A 20,938-nucleotide genomic window follows, 5' to 3' on the forward strand; every position below is an offset into this window, starting at 1 on the left:
AGCCATGGTTTGGCCACCTTTCCCATTTTACTTTTGCGCCTTTGGATGTTTTATTATGTTGAAGGCACTACATAAGGACAAGTTATTTTTGTTTTGATGATTTTTGAAGAATTCTTCAACATGCATAATGTTGTAATATGATGTGCATGTGCAAGAAGGGAGCGTATTTTAAAATGCTATTAATCGCTACCATCTCAAGACAGGATGTAAAGTATTAGTCCCATGACTTGCAGGCAGTATGTATGCAGCAGGGTAGAGGTTGGGGGAGGGTGCATCCTCCCATCATGCCGTGCTAATCTTTTAGCGCGACGGGCTGGGAGAATCGAGTGTCGGCTGATTAGCGGGATTCGCACATCGTTCCCATCGCATCCGCATCTCCCTGCGCCGGATATCCGGCGCCATCTGATTCGCGCTGGAAGCTGGTGGGAACATCGGATAAGTTATTTTAATCTAATTTTAATGTGATTTATATCTGATTAGCAGGCCCAGGGCTGAATTCTCCCACCCCACCAGGAGTATTTCACTCCAGCCGGGGGTGTCTGCCCGGGGCTGGGGGGGGGGAATCATCACCGCTTTGGGGGGTGTGGGGGGCAGGGGGGAGGGGCCTGAACTGTCAGCCTCCTGGGTGGGAATAGGCCCGGCCCCCTGAAATCTAATGATATTCATGCTGGTGGCCTCTGCATTGCACAGAGTGTGGAAGATTCTCGTGTGAACTCCCACTGAAAAAAACAGCGTGATTTACTCCAGTTTCCCTGCAAATTCGGCACTTAGAACTTTTTTGGGAGAATCCCGGCCTAGATGTACTATGCTTAATTGCCTAATAAACATTATCACTATACAGCCTTATCTTCAAATAAAGAACCAACATTATTGCTTCAGCAATCCTCGATTGGTATGTTCACATTGAAGAATAGAAAAACGAAACATAGCATGCTCCTTACTTACATTTGTCTTCTTACACCAGAGCATATTTACAACCATATGCTACTCTCTACTAGGTAATCTCAGTTAAATTTAGAGCAATTTGCTGATGAACCAGTCCTTTTAAAAGTGGCTTATTTGATTTGGTCTGAATTAACAAAATGACCAAGGTTCAATGGGAGTAATTATGTGAACTTGGTGACATGGTGAAAGGCATTTCATAGCGATGCAAAGACTCAGTTTTATAGAAGTTCTTTTCTATAGGATGTTCATTTAAAGCTGCTATTTCAAAGGACGAAGCAGGACTATAGCTATTTTCCATGCCTTGACCACTTGAAAAGACATGAAGAACCTTACATTCTTATGAATTGGCTGCCGTCAGTGGTGATGGAGGCAAACTCAATAGGGTCTTTTAAGAGACTCCTGGATGAGTACATGGGACTTATTAAGATGAAGGGTTATAGGTAGGCCTAAAAGGTAGGGATATGTTTGGCACAACTTGTGGGGCCGAAGGGCCTGTTTTGTGCTGTAGTTTTTCTATGTTTCTATGTAACAGTCTGGTTTGGCCAGGTACGGTGATGAGGCCGTCAGGGAGAAAATGTCAGCTGGGGTGAAATTAAAATTCTGAAGTTGGAAAATAAATAACACTATCGGAAAACACATTTCTTCAGCAATTATTTTGCAAGTTGATGCATGCAGTAATTATCTATTATTGGACATTTGATTTTTTTTAATGGATGTGGGCATGGGTGGCAAGGATAGCACTTATTCTATCCATCATGCATGTTCCCATAGCTAGAATTTCCTGGGACAGGTTGCTAGCTGGTTGCCAGTTTGGTCATCAAGTCCTAGGGTAGGATTTGGACCCACAGCTATTGACTCAGAGACAGAGACACTACCCACTGCACCACTAGATCATGCTCGCATTTATTACCCATGCCTAATTGCCTTGGAGAAGGTGGTGGTGAGTCACCTTCTACAGCACAATTGAGTGGCTTGCTAAGAAATTTCAGAGGTCCAGGCCAGATAAGAACAACAGATTTTATTCCTTAAAGAACATCGTGAACCAGATGGGGTTTTACAATAACCCAGTTACTTCGTAGTTACTATTACCAGCTTTTTATTTCAGATTTATTTAATTTAATTGAAATTTCCCAACATCCATGGTCAGATTTGAACTCATGTCTTCAAAACATTAGTGCAAACCTCTGGATTACCATTTTAGCAACTTTACCACTATGTGACTGCACAACTAAATTACAAGAATTAGGGTCAAAATGATCATTCTAAAGACATTTATCCAGCACACTGTTTCATGTAAGTTTTCTACATTATTGCAAGTTAGTCTGCTTCAGTTATAATTGTGCAACAAAGATTGGCACTAATTTTACCTTATTTTTATTGTCTAAAAGGACTTTGAATCCTTGTTCCTGTTCCTCTTTGCTTCCACCATGCAACCTGTCAACTTCGAGCAGCAGGGCACTCATTTCACTCTGATCTACTTCTGACGATAGCAAGCATTGCAAAGCCTCAGTCTCGGATTCTCTTTCCAGTGCGGGGGAGAAATCGAGAATCTGCACCAAATTGCTGCCCTGGTCCTCATCCTTCTCCACCTCAGTGTCAGTCAGTGTTGAGGCATAACTGGAAATAAATGAACAACATCTTATAAATTTCAGTGGTGTTGCCTGAAGGTCAGTGATGAATGTTTTTTTTCCCCATGTACGAGGTGGCAATGGAGCTGGAGGACAGACTTTCGAAACTCGGAAACATAAACGGAACCATTTAGAAGCCAATGCAATGGCTGATGGAAAAATTCAATGGGAAATGTTGATTCGAAAGTGTGATCAAAACTTTAAATAATAGGAATTAACGTATTTAGATGGGACTTATGAGAATGATATTCATACTTCAAAATTGACTGAGGTGATCAGACCAGACAATCTTAGGCTCTTGGATTCTGCTCATCAACATGAGCTGAACGCAGAAACGTTTTTCTGATTAGAGCGAAGCATGTACTGAAATCGGCCAGGAAATGATATTAGAACTGTTGCTTTTGTCGACCTGGAGTTGGTGTAGAGAGCACCAATTTCAAAGTTTATGGATTCTAGCAGTCTACAAGAGAACATAGACAGGCTGAGATGGGCAGATATGTGACAGACACAATACCATATGGAGAAGTGTGACGTAGTTTAGGTGGAACAACCCGGAGGGGAAGTACAATCTAATTGATAAATATGTGTGTGTGTGTCGGAGGATTTGCAAATGCATATTAACAAAGAGGGGCAAGGTGATATGGGGGAAAGAGTGTGGGGTATCAGAGCATTCAGGAAGTCGAATCATAGAATCATAGAAACCCTACAGTGCAGAAAGAGGCCATCTGGCCCATCGAGTCTGCACCAACCACAATCCCACCCAGGCCCTACCCCCATATCCCTACACATTTACCCGCTAATCCCTCTAACCTACACTTCTCAGGACTCTAAGGGTAATTTTAGCATGGCCAATCAACCTAACATGCACATCTTTGGACTGTGGGAGGAAACCGGAGCACCCGGAGGAAACCCACGCGGACACGAGGAGAATGTGCAAACTCCACACAGACAGTGACCCAAGCCGGGAATCGAACCCAGGTCCCTGGAGCTGTGAAGCATCGAATCAGTGATCCAACTGGAGCGTTCTGGGGTGGCAGGATAATCTCCCAGAGCAGTGGGAGTTCGGGGCTCCTGCACAGCAGGCCCCTAGAGCTCAGCAGCCAGCTTCCCCTGCGAGCTGAGACTCCGTTTCTGCCCCTCCATAAGGTTGTGACTCGCAGTCCGTCAAAATAACTGCTGCAATTCTCTCCTGTTTTTGGGCACATTGAATTTTTTTTCCCGTAAGATCGCGCCCTTCATTTCCAGATCGAGTTAAGATCTGGAATCCACTATCTGAAAGGATCAAGAAAAAGCAGATTTCCACAGGAAATTTCAAAAGTCAGTTAGAAAAGTGCCTAAATAGGACTAATTTGCAAGGTTTTGGGGAAAGAACTGGGGCATGGGACTAAATCGGGGCGACATGTTGGCACAGTGGTTAGCACTGCTGCTTCACAGCACAAGGAACCTGGGTTCGATTCCCAGCTCGGGTCACTGTCTGTGTGGAGTCTGCATGTTCTCCCAGTGTCTGAGTGGGTTTCCTCCGGGTGCTCCGGTTTCCTCCCACAGTCCAAAGATGTGCCTCTTAGTGTCCCAGGATGTGTAGATTAGAGGGATTAGCGGGGTTAATATGTGGCAATACGGGGATAGGGCCTAGGAGGATGCAGACTCAATGGGCCGAATGGCCTCCTTCTGCACTGTAGGGATTCTAAGATTCTATGAATCTGATCAGCTGCTTGAAAAACTGAAAATCAGTTCATAAAAACATTATCATTTATCAATAGGAATGACTTTAACTATAAGGATAGTGATTAAACTTTCAGAATGTGTAATAGTATATAGGGTCCTTTCTTGCCTTATAGAATCATAGGATAGGAGGCTACTCAGCCCATTCAAAGCCCATCTAGCTCATTCAAAGAGCAAGTCAGTTAACCCCACTCCCTAATGTTTTCTTACACCCAGGTAATTCTTTCCTCTGCAATTATTTATCCATTTCCCTTTTGAAAGTGACTATTGAATTTGTATCCACCACCCTAATCAAGCAATCCATTCCAAATCCTAACCACTTTTTGCAATGAAAAGCTTTTCCTTACATCGCTTCTGGTTCCCTTGCCTTGAATCCGTGCCCTCAAGTTATCGACTCTTCAGCCACTGGAAAATATTTCCCCTTATTTACTATATCTAAACCCCTCAAGCGCTGGCTCATTTACTATGAGCTGGGGCAATGCTACGAGTAATCTCAACTGGAGAGGAAACCTCTAAGAAGGGTCCTGTTCCCTACTGTTATTGAGTAATTGCTGTTAAAGAGTGCATGAGGAAGATTAGAAAAGGAGCAGCATCAGCCTCTACAGCATAATGACAATCAGTATCTGGCTCACAATGAAGAATGACCACTTGGTCACGGCACTGTCGGGTTGCGGAGAGTTTGCCTCACGACAACTCAGTTCCCCAAGGACAGTATCATGGATAATTGGAAGTGGTTTCAGATACAGCAGAACAGAAAACTTCCAAGCATCAAATTACTCCGACACACACTCATACACTGAACATGGTGAACAGATGACAAGTAGTGGTACTCAAGACATGATAAATAATGGAATGCAAACACTTCAGTTTCTTGGAAGTATCTCATTCCTAGTAGGTTTTTAAATCTACTGACTCATTATCTGCTCAGCATTGCTTCAGCTGGTGACTCTTTAGCTTCTGCAGAACAATTCTTCAATTAAAAAAGTAACAAATAAGAAATCTTATTTGAGCACTGTACTGCTCTCTTGACAACAGTCCCTTTACACATTTTGCATGATAAAAGTGGTTGGGGAAAGGGGCAGAATAACATTAAGTTCAATTTTATTACCCAGCTGTTGGCTGATATTGAAGAAATGGAGACTCCGCATCGAGCCTAGTCCTGTCATCTGTGAATGATTCAGCTGCAAAAGCAAGCATGGAACAGTCTAATGCTGCCGGGATTCCTATTTGTCTGTGGGTTGCAAAGGAAACACAAGTTCTTACTTTCAAACCTTAGATAAGGCCAATTGCATTTAATACTCTGGGAATAAAAATACCTTACCATCAGGATCCTTCTCACAATATGAAAGACAAAGAATTATCTTTAACTTATAATCTGCTGGATTTAAAAGCAAAATACTGCTGATGCTGGAGATCTGAAGTAAAGACAAAGTGCTGGAGTCATATTGGAATCAAAACGTTAACTGTTTATATTCACGGCTCGTCCTTAATTTTTAATTCAGATCTCCTGGACATTGTCGCTGTCCAGCTGAAAGCTTTATATTGGTGCTGTCCCGTCCTGTGCGGTTCTGAAATAATGGTTTACTCTTGCTAGAGTTATTTTCTTACACCAAAAACATGTTTGAATACATCCAACCACAGTGGTTAGCACTGCTGCCTCACAGCGCCAGGGACCGCGGTTCGATTCCAGCCTTGGGTCACTGTCTGTGCGGAGTTTGCACGTTCTCCCCATGTCTGTGTGAGTTTCCTCCCACAGTCCAAAGCTGTGCAGGTAGGTTGATTGGCCATGCTAAATTGTCCCTTAGTGTCCCAAGATGTGTAGGTTAGGGGAATTTTGAGGTAAATATGTGGGGTTAGAGGCATAGGGCCTGGGTAAGATGTTCTTTTGGAGCAATTATATACATACATACCTACCTATATGTATATATGATGTGGAGATGCCGGCATTGGACTGGGGTGGGCACAGTCAGAAGTCTCACAACACCAGGTTAAATTCCAACAGGTTTATCTGGAATCACGAGCTTTCGGAGCGCTGCTCCTTCACCTGATGAAGCTCGTGATTCCAGGTAAACCTGTTGGACTTTAACCTGGTGTTGTGAGACTTCTATAAGAATATACATTCCTTATGTAGCCACATACTTAAATATATACATATACATATGGGATTACATACACATTGATGCTTAAATACATCTACACACATGCACATAGAAACGTGTGCACATTTCCAAGAAACATGCAAACCCACACACAGGTACAGCAAGTTGTAGGTACAGGTAGACAGAGATATGTGGACACACACAGATGTGCTAGCATATGCATGTGTATGCGTGTTGAGTGCCCCGCAACAATGGATAAAACCCTTAAGTGGGCATTAAAAAAAGCATCAAATTCTGCCCAATGTTTCAGGTTTGTGACCTTTAACCAGAACTGGGAAAAGTTCGAAATGTAAAGGGATTTGAGCAAGGAAGCATGGGGAGCAGGTCAGGTGATGGTTGGGAAAAGGACATAAAGGGAGGTCTGTGATCAGGTGGAAGGCGGGAGAGATTAAATAGAATACATACAGTGCAGAAGGAGGCCATTTGGCCCGTCAGGTCTGCACCGACTCTCCGATAAAGCTTCCCACCCAGTCCCTCTCCTCCATCCTATGTTTGTGCATTTAGCATGGCTAATCCACCTAACCTACGCATCTTTGAACTGAGGAGGACACCAAAGTACCCAGAGGAAACCCACACAGACATGGGGAGGACGTGCAAAAACCACAGTCACCCAAAGCCAGAATCAAACTTGGGTCCTCGAAGCTGTAAGATTGCAGTGCTAATCACTGTGCCGCCACAGATGAAATGATTCAAGGCAAAAGGGAATGGTAATGGGGTCAGTAAAGTGTCAGAAAATGTGTTGAGAGGAGTTGTGAATGGCAGGATCCTAAATAGCTGCCATCTGTATTTAAAGAAAAGCAAAGAGCGAAAAGTGGCTGCCTATGGTGAGAAGGAGATGCCCACAGAACTGGGAACTGTTAACATGACAGAGAGTTCAGAAGATTCAGATATGCCTCCACTACCTTGATTTTTTTTCTTCCCCAGTCTATTTTCACCTACTTCTGAGGATAGCCTATCAAATAATACTCACTATAAATCCCCTGACTCCAGTTACCTTGATTACATTTCCTCACACCTATTTCCTGTAGGCACTCTGTTGCTGTTTCCTCAATTGGAGACACCCCAACCTACCCCACCATCCCTAAACATGGTTGACAGGGCCCTACATCATGTCTGCTCCATTTCTGCTCTCATCACTACCACCCCAGACAATAAGGTTCTCCTTGTCCTTTTTCCACCCCATCTGCCTTTGTATTCAATGGATCAGCCTCCACCTTTTCCACCATGTCAAGTATGACGCCACTAAATACATCTTCCCCTCCCCTACATTTTTAGCATTTCAAAGTGACTGTTTCCTCTGTGACACTCTGGTCCACTCCTTAGTCATTCCCAACATCTCCTCTCTTTTTCCTACCTTTCCATGCAAGTGCAGGAGATGCAATACATGCCTTTTACCTCCTCCCTTTTCATCATCCAAGGTCCCAAACACTCCTTCCAGATGAAACAGTGATTTGCTTGTATTTCTCTCAACTTAGCACACTGAATCTGCTTCTCACAATGAGGTGCACTCTGAACTGGGGAGGCTAAACGTAGACTAGGCGACCACATTACAGAACATTTCCTTTTGGTTTACAAATTCAACCAAGCTTCCTGTCACTTGGCATTTTAATTCTCCACTTTGCTCCCACTCAGACCTTTTTGTCCTCAGCCTCCTGAAGCATTCCAGTGAAGTTCAACACAAAGTTAAGGAGCAGCACCTCATCTTTCGATTGAGCTCTTTATAGCCGCCTGGAATTGACATTGCGTTCAACTATTTTAGATCATAACTTCTGACTTTTCATAGACTTAAGTGTATCTAGATGTACGGGGAGACGGATCACTCCATTCTCTCCTCCCACAGCCAATGTTCTTATGTCGCGCCGGCTTCTTCTGGCCAACTGGAGATCTCTACCCATAGTCTGCTGCCAGTTCATGTTGGGTCACCCAGTGCATAACCTGATGGGCAGGCTGTGATGACAGATGTCAAGTGACATGGCAAAGCCAATTGAGTTGTCTTCATAGAAGGATGAAATTGGAGGCAGTTCCGAGTGTTTTCTTAGCTAAAAATGGGGTAAGAACAGGTTGAATAAATTAAGCTAATGGTTGGCAGAAAAAAAACAGGAGCTGAACAATGGGCTACCTTTAAAGAAGATGTATTTCAGGCACAGTCAAGGTATAGTCCTGCGTAAGGGAAAGATAGGGCAAACAAAGCTAGAGCTCCCTGGATGACAGAAGATATAGCAATTAAGATAAAGAAAAAGTGTGCTCATGACAGATGTCAGGCTGAATATAGGTTAATTGAAAAAGCAAATAAGAGAAGCAACGAGGGAGTACAAAGAACAACAACAAAGAACAAAGAACAATACAGCACAGGAAACAGGCCCCTCGGCCCTCCAAGCCTGTGCCGCTCCTTGGTCCAACTAGACCAATCGTTTGTATCCCTCCATTCCCAGGCTGCTCATGTGACTATCCAGGTAAGTCTTAAACGATGTCAGCATGCCTGCCTCCACCACCCTACTTGGCAGCGCATTCCAGGCCCCCACCACCCTCTGTGTAAAAAACGTCCCTGTGATATCTGAGTTATACTTCGCCCCTCTCAGCTTGAGCCCGTGACCCCTCGTGATCGTCACCTCCGACCTGGGAAAAAGCTTCCCACTGTTCACCCTATCTATACCCTTCATAATCTTGTACACCTCTATTAGATCTCCCCTCATTCTCCGTCTTTCCAGGGAGAACAACCCCAGTTTACCCAATCTCTCCTCATAGCTAAGACCCTCCATACCAGGCAACATCCTGGTAAACCTTCTCTGCACTCTCTCTAACGCCTCCACGTCCTTCTGGTAGTGCGGCGACCAGAACTGGACGCAGTACTCCAAATGTGGCCTAACCAGCGTTCTATACAGCTGCATCATCAGACTCCAGCTTTTATACTCTATACCCCGTCCTATAAAGGCAAGCATACCATATGCCTTCTTCACCACCTTCTCCACCTGTGTTGCCACCTTCAAGGATTTGTGGACTTGCACACCTAGGTCCCTCTGTGTTTCTATACTCCTGAAGACTCTGCCATTTATTGTATAACTCCTCCCTACATTATTTCTTCCAAAATGCATCACTTCGCATTTATCCGGATTAAACTCCATCTGCCACCTCTCCGCCCAATTTTCCAGCCTATCTATATCCTGCTGTATTGCCTGACAATGCTCTTCACTATCCGCAAGTCCAGCCATCTTCGTGTCATCCGCAAACTTGCTGATCACACCAGTTACACCTTCTTCCAAATCATTTATATATATCACAAATAGCAGAGGTCCCAGTACAGAGCCCTGCGGAACACCACTGGTCACAGACCTGCAGCCGGAAAAGGACCCTTCGACCACTACCCTCTGTCTCCTATGGCCAAGATGTGGAGATGCCGGCGTTGGACTGGGGTAAACACAGTAAGAAGTTTAACAACACCAGGTTCAACACCAGACTAATCAAGTCTTTAAGAAACAAAACAATGTGAGTGGAGAGAGCCACTCACATGCTCTCTCCACCCACATTGTTTTGTTTCTTAAAGACTTGATTAGTTGTAAGTATTCGCATTCCAACCATTATTCCTGTAAATTGAGTTTGTGTCTTTATATGCTCTGTTTGTGAACAGAATTCCCACTCACCTGAAGAAGGGGCTTAGAGCTCCGAAAGCTTGTGTGGCTTTTGCTATCAAATAAACCTGTTGGACTTTAACCAGGTGTTGTTAAACTTCTTACTGTCCTATGGCCAAGCCAGTTCTCCACCCATCTAGCCACTTCTCCTTGTATCCCATGAGCCTTAACCTTCTTAACCAACCTGCCATGTGGGACTTTGTCAAATGCCTTACTGAAATCCATATAGACAACATCCACGGCCCTTCCTTCATCAACCGTTTTTGTCACTTCCTCAAAAAACTCCACCAAATTTGTAAGGCACGACCTCCCTCTTACAAAACCATGCTGTCTGTCACTAATGAGATTGTTCCATTCTAAATGCACATACATCCTGTCTCTAAGAATCCTCTCCAACAACTTCCCTACCACGGATGTCAAGCTCACCGGCCTATAATTTCCTGGGTTATCCCTGCTACCCTTCTTAAACAATGGGACCACATTCGCTATCCTCCAATCCTCAGGGACCTCACCCGTGCCCAAAGAAGCGACAAAGATTTCCGTCAGAGGCCCAGCAATTTCATCTCTCATCTCCCTGAGCAGTCGAGGATAGATGCCATCAGGCCCTGGGGCTTTGTCAGTTTTAATGCTCCCTAATAAACCTAACACTTCCTCTCTTGTAATGGAGATTTTCTCTAACGGGTTAACACCTCCCTCCGAGACACTCCCGGTTAACACGCCCCTCTCCTTCGTGAATACCGATGCAAAGTATTCATTTAGGATCTCCCCTTTCCCTTGGGTTCTAAGCATAATTCCCCTCCTTTGTCCCTGAGAGGACCGATTTTCTCCCTGACAACTTTTTTGTTCCTAACGTATGAATAGAATGCCTTAGGATTCTCCTTAATCCTGCCTGCCAAGAACATCTCGTGACCTCTTTTTGCCCTTCAAACTCCCCGTTTGAGTTCTTTCCTACTCTCTCTGTATTCCTCCAGAGCTCCATCTGTTTTCAGTTGCCTGGACTTAACGTACGCCTCCCTTTTCATTTTAATCAGATCCTCAATTTCCCTGGTTATCCACGGCTCTCGAATCCTACCTTTCCTATCTTTCCTTTTTACAGGCACATGCCTATCCTGCAGCCTTATCAATAGTTCCTTAAAAGACTCCCACATGCCAGACGCGGACTTACCCTCGAACATCCTCTCCCAATCAACATCCACCAATTCCTGCCTAATCCGGCTATAGTTAACCTTCCCCCAATTTAGCACCCTGCCCGTAGGACAGCACTCATCCTTGTCCATTACTATCCTAAAGTTAACAGAGTTGTGGTCACTATTTGCCACATGTTCCCCTACCGAAACTTTGACGACCTGACCGGGCTCATTTCCCAGAACTAGGTCCAGTATAGCCCCCTCTCTAGTCGGGCTATCTACATACTGTTCCAAAGAACCTTCCAGTACGCAATTTACAAATTCCTCCCCGTCCGGACCCCCAGCTCTAAGCACTTTCCAGTCTGTGCCAGGGAAATTAAAGTCCCCCACTACAACAACCCTATTTTTTCTGCACCTATCCAGAATCTCCTGACATATCCTTTCCTCCACTTCCCGTGGGCTGTTGGGTGGTCTGTAGTACACCCCCAGCATAGTGACTGCACCCTTCCTGTTTCTGAGTTCCACCCACAGTGACTCAGTACATGACCCCTCTAAGTTGTCTACCCTCTGCACCGCGGTAATATGCTCCTTAACTAATATCGCTACTCCCCCACCTTTTTTAGCCCCTCCTCTGTCTCGCCTAAAACACTTATACCCCGGAGTACTGGCAGCCAAGCTAAATCCCAAAGTCCTCTATAGGCATATAAATGGCAAACGGATGGTAAAAGGAGTAGGGCTGATTAGGGATCAAAAACAGGATTTATGCTGGAGGCAGAGGGCATAGCTGGGGTATTAAATGAATACTTTGCATCGTTCTTTATCAAAGAAGATGCTACACAGGTCATAGTTAAAGAGGAGGAGATTTTAGTCACTGGAAGGATTTAAAATTGATAAAAGGGGGTGATATTGGATAGGATATCTATAAAGCTGATAAGGAACCAGGATCGGATAAGATGCATCTAAGAATGCTGAAGGAAGCAAGTGTGGAACTTGCGGTGGCACAGGCCATAATTTTCCAGTCTTTCGTCAGACTCCAGGGTGGGGACTGGTTAATTGCACACATTGCACCCTTGTTCAGAAAAGCCTGTAAAGATAAGACCAGCAATGTCAGAACAGTCAGTTTAATTTAGATGGTCAGGAAACTGTTAGAAACAAAAATTTAGGACAAAGTTAATAGTCACATTAACAAATTAAAGAAAGCCAGCATGGATTTCTTAAGGGAAAATCGCATTTAACTAACATGGAGTTTTCTGAACAGGTAACAGAGAGGGTTGATGAGGGCAACGCAGTTGATGCAATGTACATGGACATAGGGGTGTCAGTCATGGCATGGTTGGTAGCATGCTCATACCTGAGTCAGAAAGTCATGTTTCAAATCCTACGTCAGAAAACTGAGCTAGTAGGAGACTCTAGTTTCCTCCCACAGTCCAAACGACATGCCGGTTAGGTGCATCGGCTATGCTAAATCCTCCCTCAGTGTACCCAAACAAGCGCCGGAGTGCAGCAACTAGAGGATTTTCACAGTAACTTCATTGCCGTGTTAATGTAAGCCTACCTGTGACACTAATAAAGGATATTTAAAGGAATCTTAAACTCAATTTAAACTCCTGGCACTTGCAAATTCAAATGGATTCATCAAGGGAAAATCATATTTAACGAGGAGTTTTTTGAGGAGATAACAGAGAAGATTGATAAGGGCGACACCATTGATTTGGCGTGTACAAATTTTCAAAAGGCATTTGATGCAGCATCACACAACAGATTTATAAACAAAATTCTAGCTCATGGAATAAAAGGAAAAGTAGGCACTTGGGTAAGAAATTGACTGAGTGCCAAGAAACTGAGAGTAGTGATAAAGGGTTGTTTTCAGGTTTGCGGAAGGTTTGTTCTAGTGGAACTCCCTGGGGGAAGGGCGGGGGGGGGGGGGGGGGGGGGGTGAGTGTTAGGATCTTTGCTCTTTCTGATATATATTAATAATCGAGACAATGGTGTGTAGGGCACGATTTCAACATTTGCAGATGATATGAAGATTGGAAACATCGTCAACTGTGATGAGGATAATAATGAACTTCAAAAGGACATTGGTGGATTGGGCAGACAAGTGCCAGGTTCCATACAGGAGAGTGGGGAGCACATTGGACAATAGAACCTGAGTTTTGTTTTCATGGAAATCCTTATACTTTTCCAAATCTTTCTCATGGTTGGAAGCTGTTTTGCCTATTTTTACATTGAGTTCTTTGGATATGGCTCCCTGGAGAAAAATGGAACTGCCCAGAAAGGTGAAGTCCTCCACCATGTCAAGTTTGATTGGCATAAACATCTATTGTTTTGTTGGAGGTTTCCTGCAATCGTTTTTTTTTTTTCTTGATGTTTATGGTGAGTCCCCATTCTCTCAGCCCGATTGATGATTGAGCGCTGATATCAGCCGACAAACTAAATCTGTAAGTTGACCATCACAGATCCATTTCAATCAAAATTATTCTTGGTTGGCTTCCTTATACCCAGTCAATGGCAACAACTAAAAGAGCAGAGAGGATACAACCTTGCCTGACCCTTGTCAAGAGCATGGAACTAATCACTGTAACCATCCTCTGTCCCAACACAGCACCTGGAACTCTTATGGATCTTCACAATTACTGTAACCTTTCGTGGTTAGCACTGCTGCCTCTCAGCGCCAGGGACCTGGGTTCGATTCCTGGCTTGGATCACTGTCTGTGCGGAGTTTGCACATTCTCCTCGCATCTGCGTGGGTTTCCTTCCACAGTCTGAAACCTGGTTCGGTGCATTGGCCGTGCTAAATTCTCCCTCAGGTGCTGGAGTGTGGCGACTAAGGAATTTTCACAGTAACCTCATTGCAGTGTTAATGTAAGCCTACTCGTGACACTAATAAATAAACTTTAAACTTGGTGGAATGCTGTATGAAGAAAATTTTTTCCAGAATAAAGGCCAATGCAGGCTATCAAGGGCCTTGGTGAAATCAATAAAGCTGATAGCCAGGGGAGGCTTGCTGCTCTTGGCAGTTCTTGATGCACTGCAGTGTAAAGATCTGCTCAACTCAAGAGCATTTTGCTCCAGCCTGTTCTTCCTGAGGTTCATCTATTACATCTTGAATACAGTTAAGGATCATGTGGTGTTAATAGGAGAATGACTCCCCTCCAAATGGTACGTTCGGCGAAGTTCATTTTGGAGGATACATACAATTGATCCATCTTTACAGTCTTGGGAACAATTCCAGTGTCACAGACCTGGTTACAAAGCTGACATAGCCACTGGACAGTTGTTTCTCCACCTGCCTTGAGCATTTCTGGAGTGATAGTTTCTGTAACTGGAGATTTGTTGTTCTATAGAGCAGCAATTGCCTTTCATTTTCAGTGAACTTCTCTACACTTATTGGAAAGCTTAATTGGAGGGGCTGGTGGACTTGAGCTGGGATGGCCGGAGTAGGTTTGAGGATTATCTTGGACATATTCTGCACATTGTGATAGTTCATCTTTCAAAATGCATACAATCTCTTGCCGCACTTTGCCCCATTTTTGCTTTCGTCCTGCCTGTCATCTTCATTCTGATTTGAAACAGTGGTCTCATGTCACTGCAGGCAGCTGCACCTTCTACCTCTTGAGCTTGTTTGTTGATTCATTCCCGATAGTCTTTTTCTCTTCACCTCTCAATCTTTATTTACACAGGCCTGTTTCACTTTTCTGTTTAAGTACCTTCCCTTCTTTAATAAGATCCCATGTTCCATGCTTTCTTCAAAGACTTTTAATCTTCCCCTGCTCCCTTCAGTTCCTCCCACCAGTCTACTGTTCCAGACATGTTCCAGGACATCAACTCTGCTCCTGAGTGCAAGTTGAATAGCATTTTTAATTTTTATTGTAATTAAGCTTGCTGATATGACATCTCTTCAATGTTTTTGATTGATTCTTCTGTCTCTTCAGCTTAATCTTTTCTATTACCAAATGACGATCACTAAATATGTCTGACCCTTTATAAGATCCTGAAAACATGTAATTCTCCAACTCGATGATCAGCTTGTGTTTGGATCATTTAAAGTCTGCGTGACTTTGTGGATGCCTTTGTTGGATTCTCTGCTTTCAGACAGCAGCTATTCAGGACCTTGCTGTTCACACCTCCTCTCGGCGCATCTTTTATTTAGTTCCTTGTTTCATTACCACTCCCTTTGGTCTTCCACCAGGAAGCTTTTTGTCATTTAACTTCTCAACTAGATCTCAGACCTTCCCTTCTTGCCTTTTTTTCCCACCCTCCATTTCACTTGCTCCATGCCCATTATATTTCTAATACTTGCCATTTTTAAAATTTGTTCTTGGGATGCAGCTCACTGTCAAGGTTGGCATTTACTGTCCACCCCTATTAGCCCTTGTGAAGATAGTTAGTTAACCACCTTATTGAACCACAGGAATCCATGTGTTGTTATGGAGTGATTTGATCCAAAATCCAAGTCCTGACAAAAGGCCACAGACCTGAAAGGATAACAGTGTTCCCCTCTGCACAGATAATGCCAGACCTGCTATTTCACACACCTGTACATATCTGAATGGAAGTAACCAGGATCATTAGAGACCTGAGGGGTGTAGTCAACCCTGACCATTGCAAGTCATGCCAGGCCCGAACAAAGGTCCCATGCTCAGGATTATAAGCCACAATTCTCAATCAACAAATTTTCAATGGTGATCGGGAAAGGGCTCAAACCTCAAGGGCGGCACGGTAGCACAGTGGTTAGCACTGCTGCTTCACAGCTCCAGGGACCTGGGTTCGATTCCCGCCTTGGGTCACTGTCTGTGTGGAGTTTGCACATTCTCCTCGTGTCTGCGTGGGTTTCCTCCAGGTGCTCCGGTTTCCTCCCACAGTCCAAAGATGTGACGAAGGAGCAGCGCTCCGAAAGCTAGTGGCATTTGCTACCAAATAAACCTGTTGGACTTTAACCTGGTGTTGTGAGACTTCTTACAGCATTTATTGCCCATCCCTCGTTGCCCTTGGAGAGCAGCTGAGAGTCAACCACATTGCTGTGGCTCTGGAGTCACATGTAGGCCAGACCGGGTAAGGACGGCAGATTTCCTTCCCTAAAGGACATTAGTGAACCAGACGGGTTTTTCTGACATTGGTTTCACGGCCATCAGTAGATTCTTAATTCCAGATATTTTTTATTGAATTCAAATTCCACCAGCTGCCATGGCGGGATTTGAACTCGGGTCCCCAGAACGTTAGCTGAATTTCTGGATTAATAGTCTAACAATAATGCCACTAGGCCATCACCTCCCCTCATGGAGGAGATGGAGCCGCATTGTGAATAATGTGGATATTGGGAGACAGCAGAGGGATGTCCGCACAGCCCCCATCCTCCCCTGGAGCCCCAAGTCACGGTGAATAAGGTGGATGTTGAGAGAGAGCAGAGGGATGTCCCCACAGCCCCCATCCTCCCCTGGAGCCTCAAGTCACAGTGAATAAGGTGGATGTTGAGAGCGAGCAGAGGGATGTCCGCACAGCCCTCATCCTCCCCTGGAGCCCCAAGACACACAGTGAATAAGGTGGATGTTGGGAGGGATGTCCGCACAGCCCTCATCCTCCTTTAGAACCCCAAGACAGTGAATAAGGTGGATGTTGAGAGAGAGCAGAGGGATGTCCCCACAGCCCCCATCCTCCCCTGGAGCCTCAAGTCACAGTGAATAAGGTGAATGTTGGGAGGCAGCAGAGGGATGTCCCCACCGCCTCTCCCAGCCCTCCTGCAGCCACATCTGTAACTGACCCCGCCTCACTCTCGCTGTCCGAGGCTTTGCCCGCGTTCGCTGTGAAGTAGATGGAGACGGACTCGGTGGAGTCGTCGCTGTCCCTCCTGGACTCGTATCGCCGCTTCTTCTTGCGGGAGCTCTTGGGTTTCCTCAGGCCGCTCTGCCTCTGCACGATGGACTGGACGCACTCCTTGAGGGAGGACACCTCGACCTTCAGGCCGTCGAGGCAGCTCTGGATGGAGTCCAGGTGCCAGCGTATCTCCAGCTGCTCCTCGGTGGGCCCGCTGGCCGGGGCCTGGGACTGGGGCTGGAGACACCCCTCCTGACCCAGGCCCTCCAGCACCAGGCGGCTCTTGTGATTTCGCCAGAAGTAGTAGACGCCCAGGAAGCCCGAGGCCACGCCGGCCGCGGCCCCCGCCACCAGGCTCAGGGCCTTGAGCCTCTCCTGATTCAGCATTGACCCGAGGAGGGGGGGAATGGGGTGTCAGTCACGCCATTGTCCCCCTCACACACACACACCGGCGGGTGGCCGGAACCCCGACACCGGCCCTGTTGCTAGGGACGCGCGAGCGGAGGGGGGGCGGGGCGGCCAGATCTCGCGAGAGCCGAACCAAGTGACCCCGCCCCCTGTCTCCATGGCAACGCTAGCAAGGGCGGTGGGCGAGCGGGAGGTCACCCACGGGCCCCGCCCCCCCAGGTCCCACCCCCACCAACGCGCCAGCGAAGCCACGTGACCCTCTCCGAGTGAGACTCCCGCTCACTCACTCACCCGCTGTCCCAAGCCACGCTCCCGTGCCCCACGCCACGCCCCCACCCATCGCCATGGCAACGCCAAAAGGCGGCGCGCGAGCGGGCCAGGTGTAGGGGCATATGGACAACCTGAGAGAGAGATGTATCTGAGCTGACTGAGTGTCACTTTATCCCAATTATTTTCAAGGTAAACACAAAAGGTTCTCAACATGTATGTTTTTGAAATCTATCTATATATATTTCCATACAATTTCATTAACATAATGCAATCATGAGAACATAGGAGCAGGAGTAGGCCATTCGGCCCCCCGAGCCTTCTCCGCCATTCAATACAATCATGGCTGATCTTTTCGTGGACTCAGCTCCGTTCACCATAACCCTTCATTCCTTCACTGTTCAAAAATTTTTCTATCCTTGCCTTAAAAACATTCAATGAGGTAGCCTCAACTGCTTCACTGGGCAGGGAATTCCACAGATTCACAACCCTTTGTGTGAAGAAGTTCTTCCTCAACTCAGTCCTAAATCTGCTCCCCCTTATTTTGAGGCCATGCACCCGAGTTCTAGTTTCACCTGCCAGTGGAAACAACCTCCCTGCTTCTATCTTATCTACTCCCTTCATAATTTTATATGTTTCTATAAGATCTCCCCTCACTCTTCTAAATTCTAATGCGTATAGCCCCAGTCTACTCAGTCTCTCCTCAAAAGCCTCTCCCAAGTCTGGAATCAACCTAGTGAATCTCCTCTGCATCCCCTCCAGTGCCAGTATATCCTTTCTCAAGTAAGGAGACCAAAACTGTACATACTGCTCCAGGCGTGGCCTCACCATCACCTTATACAGCTGCAACATAACTCTCTTCTTACATTCCATCCCTCCACCAATGAAGGACAAAATTCCATCTGCCTTCTCAACTACCTGCTGCACCTGCAAACCAACCCTCTGTGATTCATGCACAAGGACACTCGGGTCCCTCAGCACAGCAACATGCTGCAATCTTTTACCATTTAAATAATAGTCCATCTTGCCAGCATTCCCACCAAAATGGACAACATCACATCTACCAACATCATATTCTATCTGCCAGACCCTTTCCCACTCACTTAAACTATCTATATCTCTCTGCAGTCTTTCAGTGTCCTCTGTACTTTGCTCTACCACTCATCTTAATGTCATCTGCGAACTCTGACACACTACACTTGGTTCCCAATGCCAAATCATCAATGTAAATTGTAAACAATTGCGGTCCCAACACTGATCCCTGAGGCACACCACTAGTCACTGATCGCCAACCTTCACTTAAGTTTATTAGTCACCAGTACATTAACACTGCAGTGGAGTTACTGTGAAAATCCCCTAGTCGCCACACTTCGGTACCTGTTGGGGTACACTGAGGGAGAATTTAGCATGGCCAATGCACCTAATCAGCACGTCTTTTGGACTGTGGGGGGGAACTGGAGCACCCGGAGGAAACCCACGCAGGCACGGGGAGAATGTGTAGACGCCGCACAGACCCAAGCTGGGAATCAAACCTGGGTCTCTGCTGCTGTGAGGCCGCAGTGCTGACCATGGCTCCACCATGCTGCCCTGCTTTTACCTCGGAAAAATATATGTTTTTAATATTCAGCCTCCCCAACGTTGAAACCCTAAAATTTATGGACAAGCGAACTAGTGTTCAAATTTCGTCATGGCAAATTGTGAATTAAACTTAGTGCAATATGATCCTGTCCCTGGAAGGGAGTGATCATAGAGCTGCCAGATTGTTTGGAGTAACTCGACTGGGTTCATTAATGCACTTCAGGGAAAGGGACTTGTCACTGGCAGCAACACAGCTGCAATCCAGGCGACAGGATTATGTTTTAATACCTGCAGCAGAAGCCTGACTCTGTTGCTGAAACGATTACTCTCAGGGTGAATAAGTGCTGGCAATATTTGAAGTTGAGTAAATGTGATCCACCTGTGAATAAATTAAGAAAATGAGTGAATCTTGCTTGACTTGGGTGGCATGCTGACACAGTGGTTAGCACTGCTGCCTCACAGCCCCAGGGACCCCGGTTTGATTCCCGGCTTGGGTCACTGTCTATGTGGAGTTTGCACATTCACCCCGTGTCTGTGTGGGTTTCCTCCGGGTGCCCCGGTTTCCTCCCACACTCCAAAGATGTGTGGGTTAGGTGGATTGGCCGTGCTAAATTACCCCTTAGTGGCAGGGGACCAGCAGGGTAAATACATTGGGTTACGGGGATAGGGGATTGTTGCAGGTGCAGATGGACCAAATGATCTCCTTCTGCACTGTAGGGATTCTATGACTTATGCTTATGATTTTTTTCAGGCTTAATGGCTCCGAGTCATACTGATTTTCTGAGCTTTTTAGCCGCTTCAAACAATCAAAATGTTGATGACATACAGAAGTTTTAAAGTCATCATGATTTATTTAAGTGGCTGCAAACTATTGTGAAACATTAAAGTAGCATCTCCAGCCTTGTCCCAGTTTTCTCCTGAGAACATTGCCCTCCTCACTGAGGTACAGTTCCATAGTTAAGTAACCATTTTATTAATAACTGGTCTTTAATGCTGAGCACCATGAGAGATTAGGCCAAGCCTTACTTCAACCAACATGCACCCAAAATTCCAATGCGGGTTGCTGCATTGTGACCAGAAGCAGGAGCTCTGATTAATTTCCCCCTCCATAACAGGAGATTCAAGGCTGTAGCATTCTCCACACCACCCCTGCCCCAGTTAATGATTCACCTTCTTCTTCTCTCTTATTCTTTCAGCCTTGGTGCTGTTCTGCACTGAACTCCCCACTTCCAAAAAAAGTAACCAAAGATTGTTTTGATTAAAAAGAGATCACGTGCGGAGTCTGCATGTTCTCCCCGTGTCTGTGTGGGTTTCCTCCAGGTGCTCCTGTTTCCTTCCACAGTCCAAAGATCTGTGGGTTAGGCGGATTGGCCATGCTAAATTGTCCCTTCATGTCAGGGAAATCAACAGGGTAAATACGTGGGGTTACGGGGACAGGGCCTGAGTGGGATTGTGGCCAGTGCAGGCTAGATGGGCTGAATGGCCTCCTTCTGCACTGCAGGGATTCTATTCTATGCCAATATCTAACAACCTGTAAGGCAGGAGCTGTGGAGAGATCAGAGGTGTCAACTTTACAGGTGTGGGCACTTAAAAGGTTTTAAAACATTTTGGCTGGGATTTTCCGTCAGCGGGGCAACGAGAGGAGAAAATATTGTCAGAAGGCC

General features: G+C 45.7%; 1 protein-coding gene across 6 annotated transcripts in view; it reads right to left on the reverse strand.

The window, feature by feature from the left end:
* The window catches only part of LOC144511068 (regulator of microtubule dynamics protein 3-like), a 62,657-nt gene extending 45,135 nt beyond the window's left edge, over window positions 1-17,522 (reverse strand). For 5 of the 6 annotated variants that reach the window (XR_013500747.1, XR_013500746.1, XR_013500745.1 and 2 more), the window contains exons 1-3: window positions 16,969-17,520; window positions 5,404-5,526; window positions 2,313-2,562 (exon numbers count right to left, since the gene is read on the reverse strand). Coding sequence is in view for 1 of the 6 variants with exons in the window: in XM_078241040.1 (XP_078097166.1) it covers window positions 2,313-2,562; window positions 5,404-5,526; window positions 16,969-17,408 (813 nt within the window). In the remaining 5 variants the exon portion in view is untranslated. Of the gene's footprint in view, window positions 1-2,312; window positions 2,563-5,403; window positions 5,527-16,968 lie in introns of all 6 variants that reach the window. The other variant, XM_078241040.1, reaches the window with a different exon arrangement.
* Between the last annotated feature and the right edge of the window lie 3,416 nt (window positions 17,523-20,938).

This window comes from Mustelus asterias, chromosome 24, assembly GCF_964213995.1.
Source record: "Mustelus asterias chromosome 24, sMusAst1.hap1.1, whole genome shotgun sequence".
In the NCBI taxonomy this organism is placed as follows: Eukaryota; Metazoa; Chordata; class Chondrichthyes; order Carcharhiniformes; family Triakidae; genus Mustelus; species Mustelus asterias.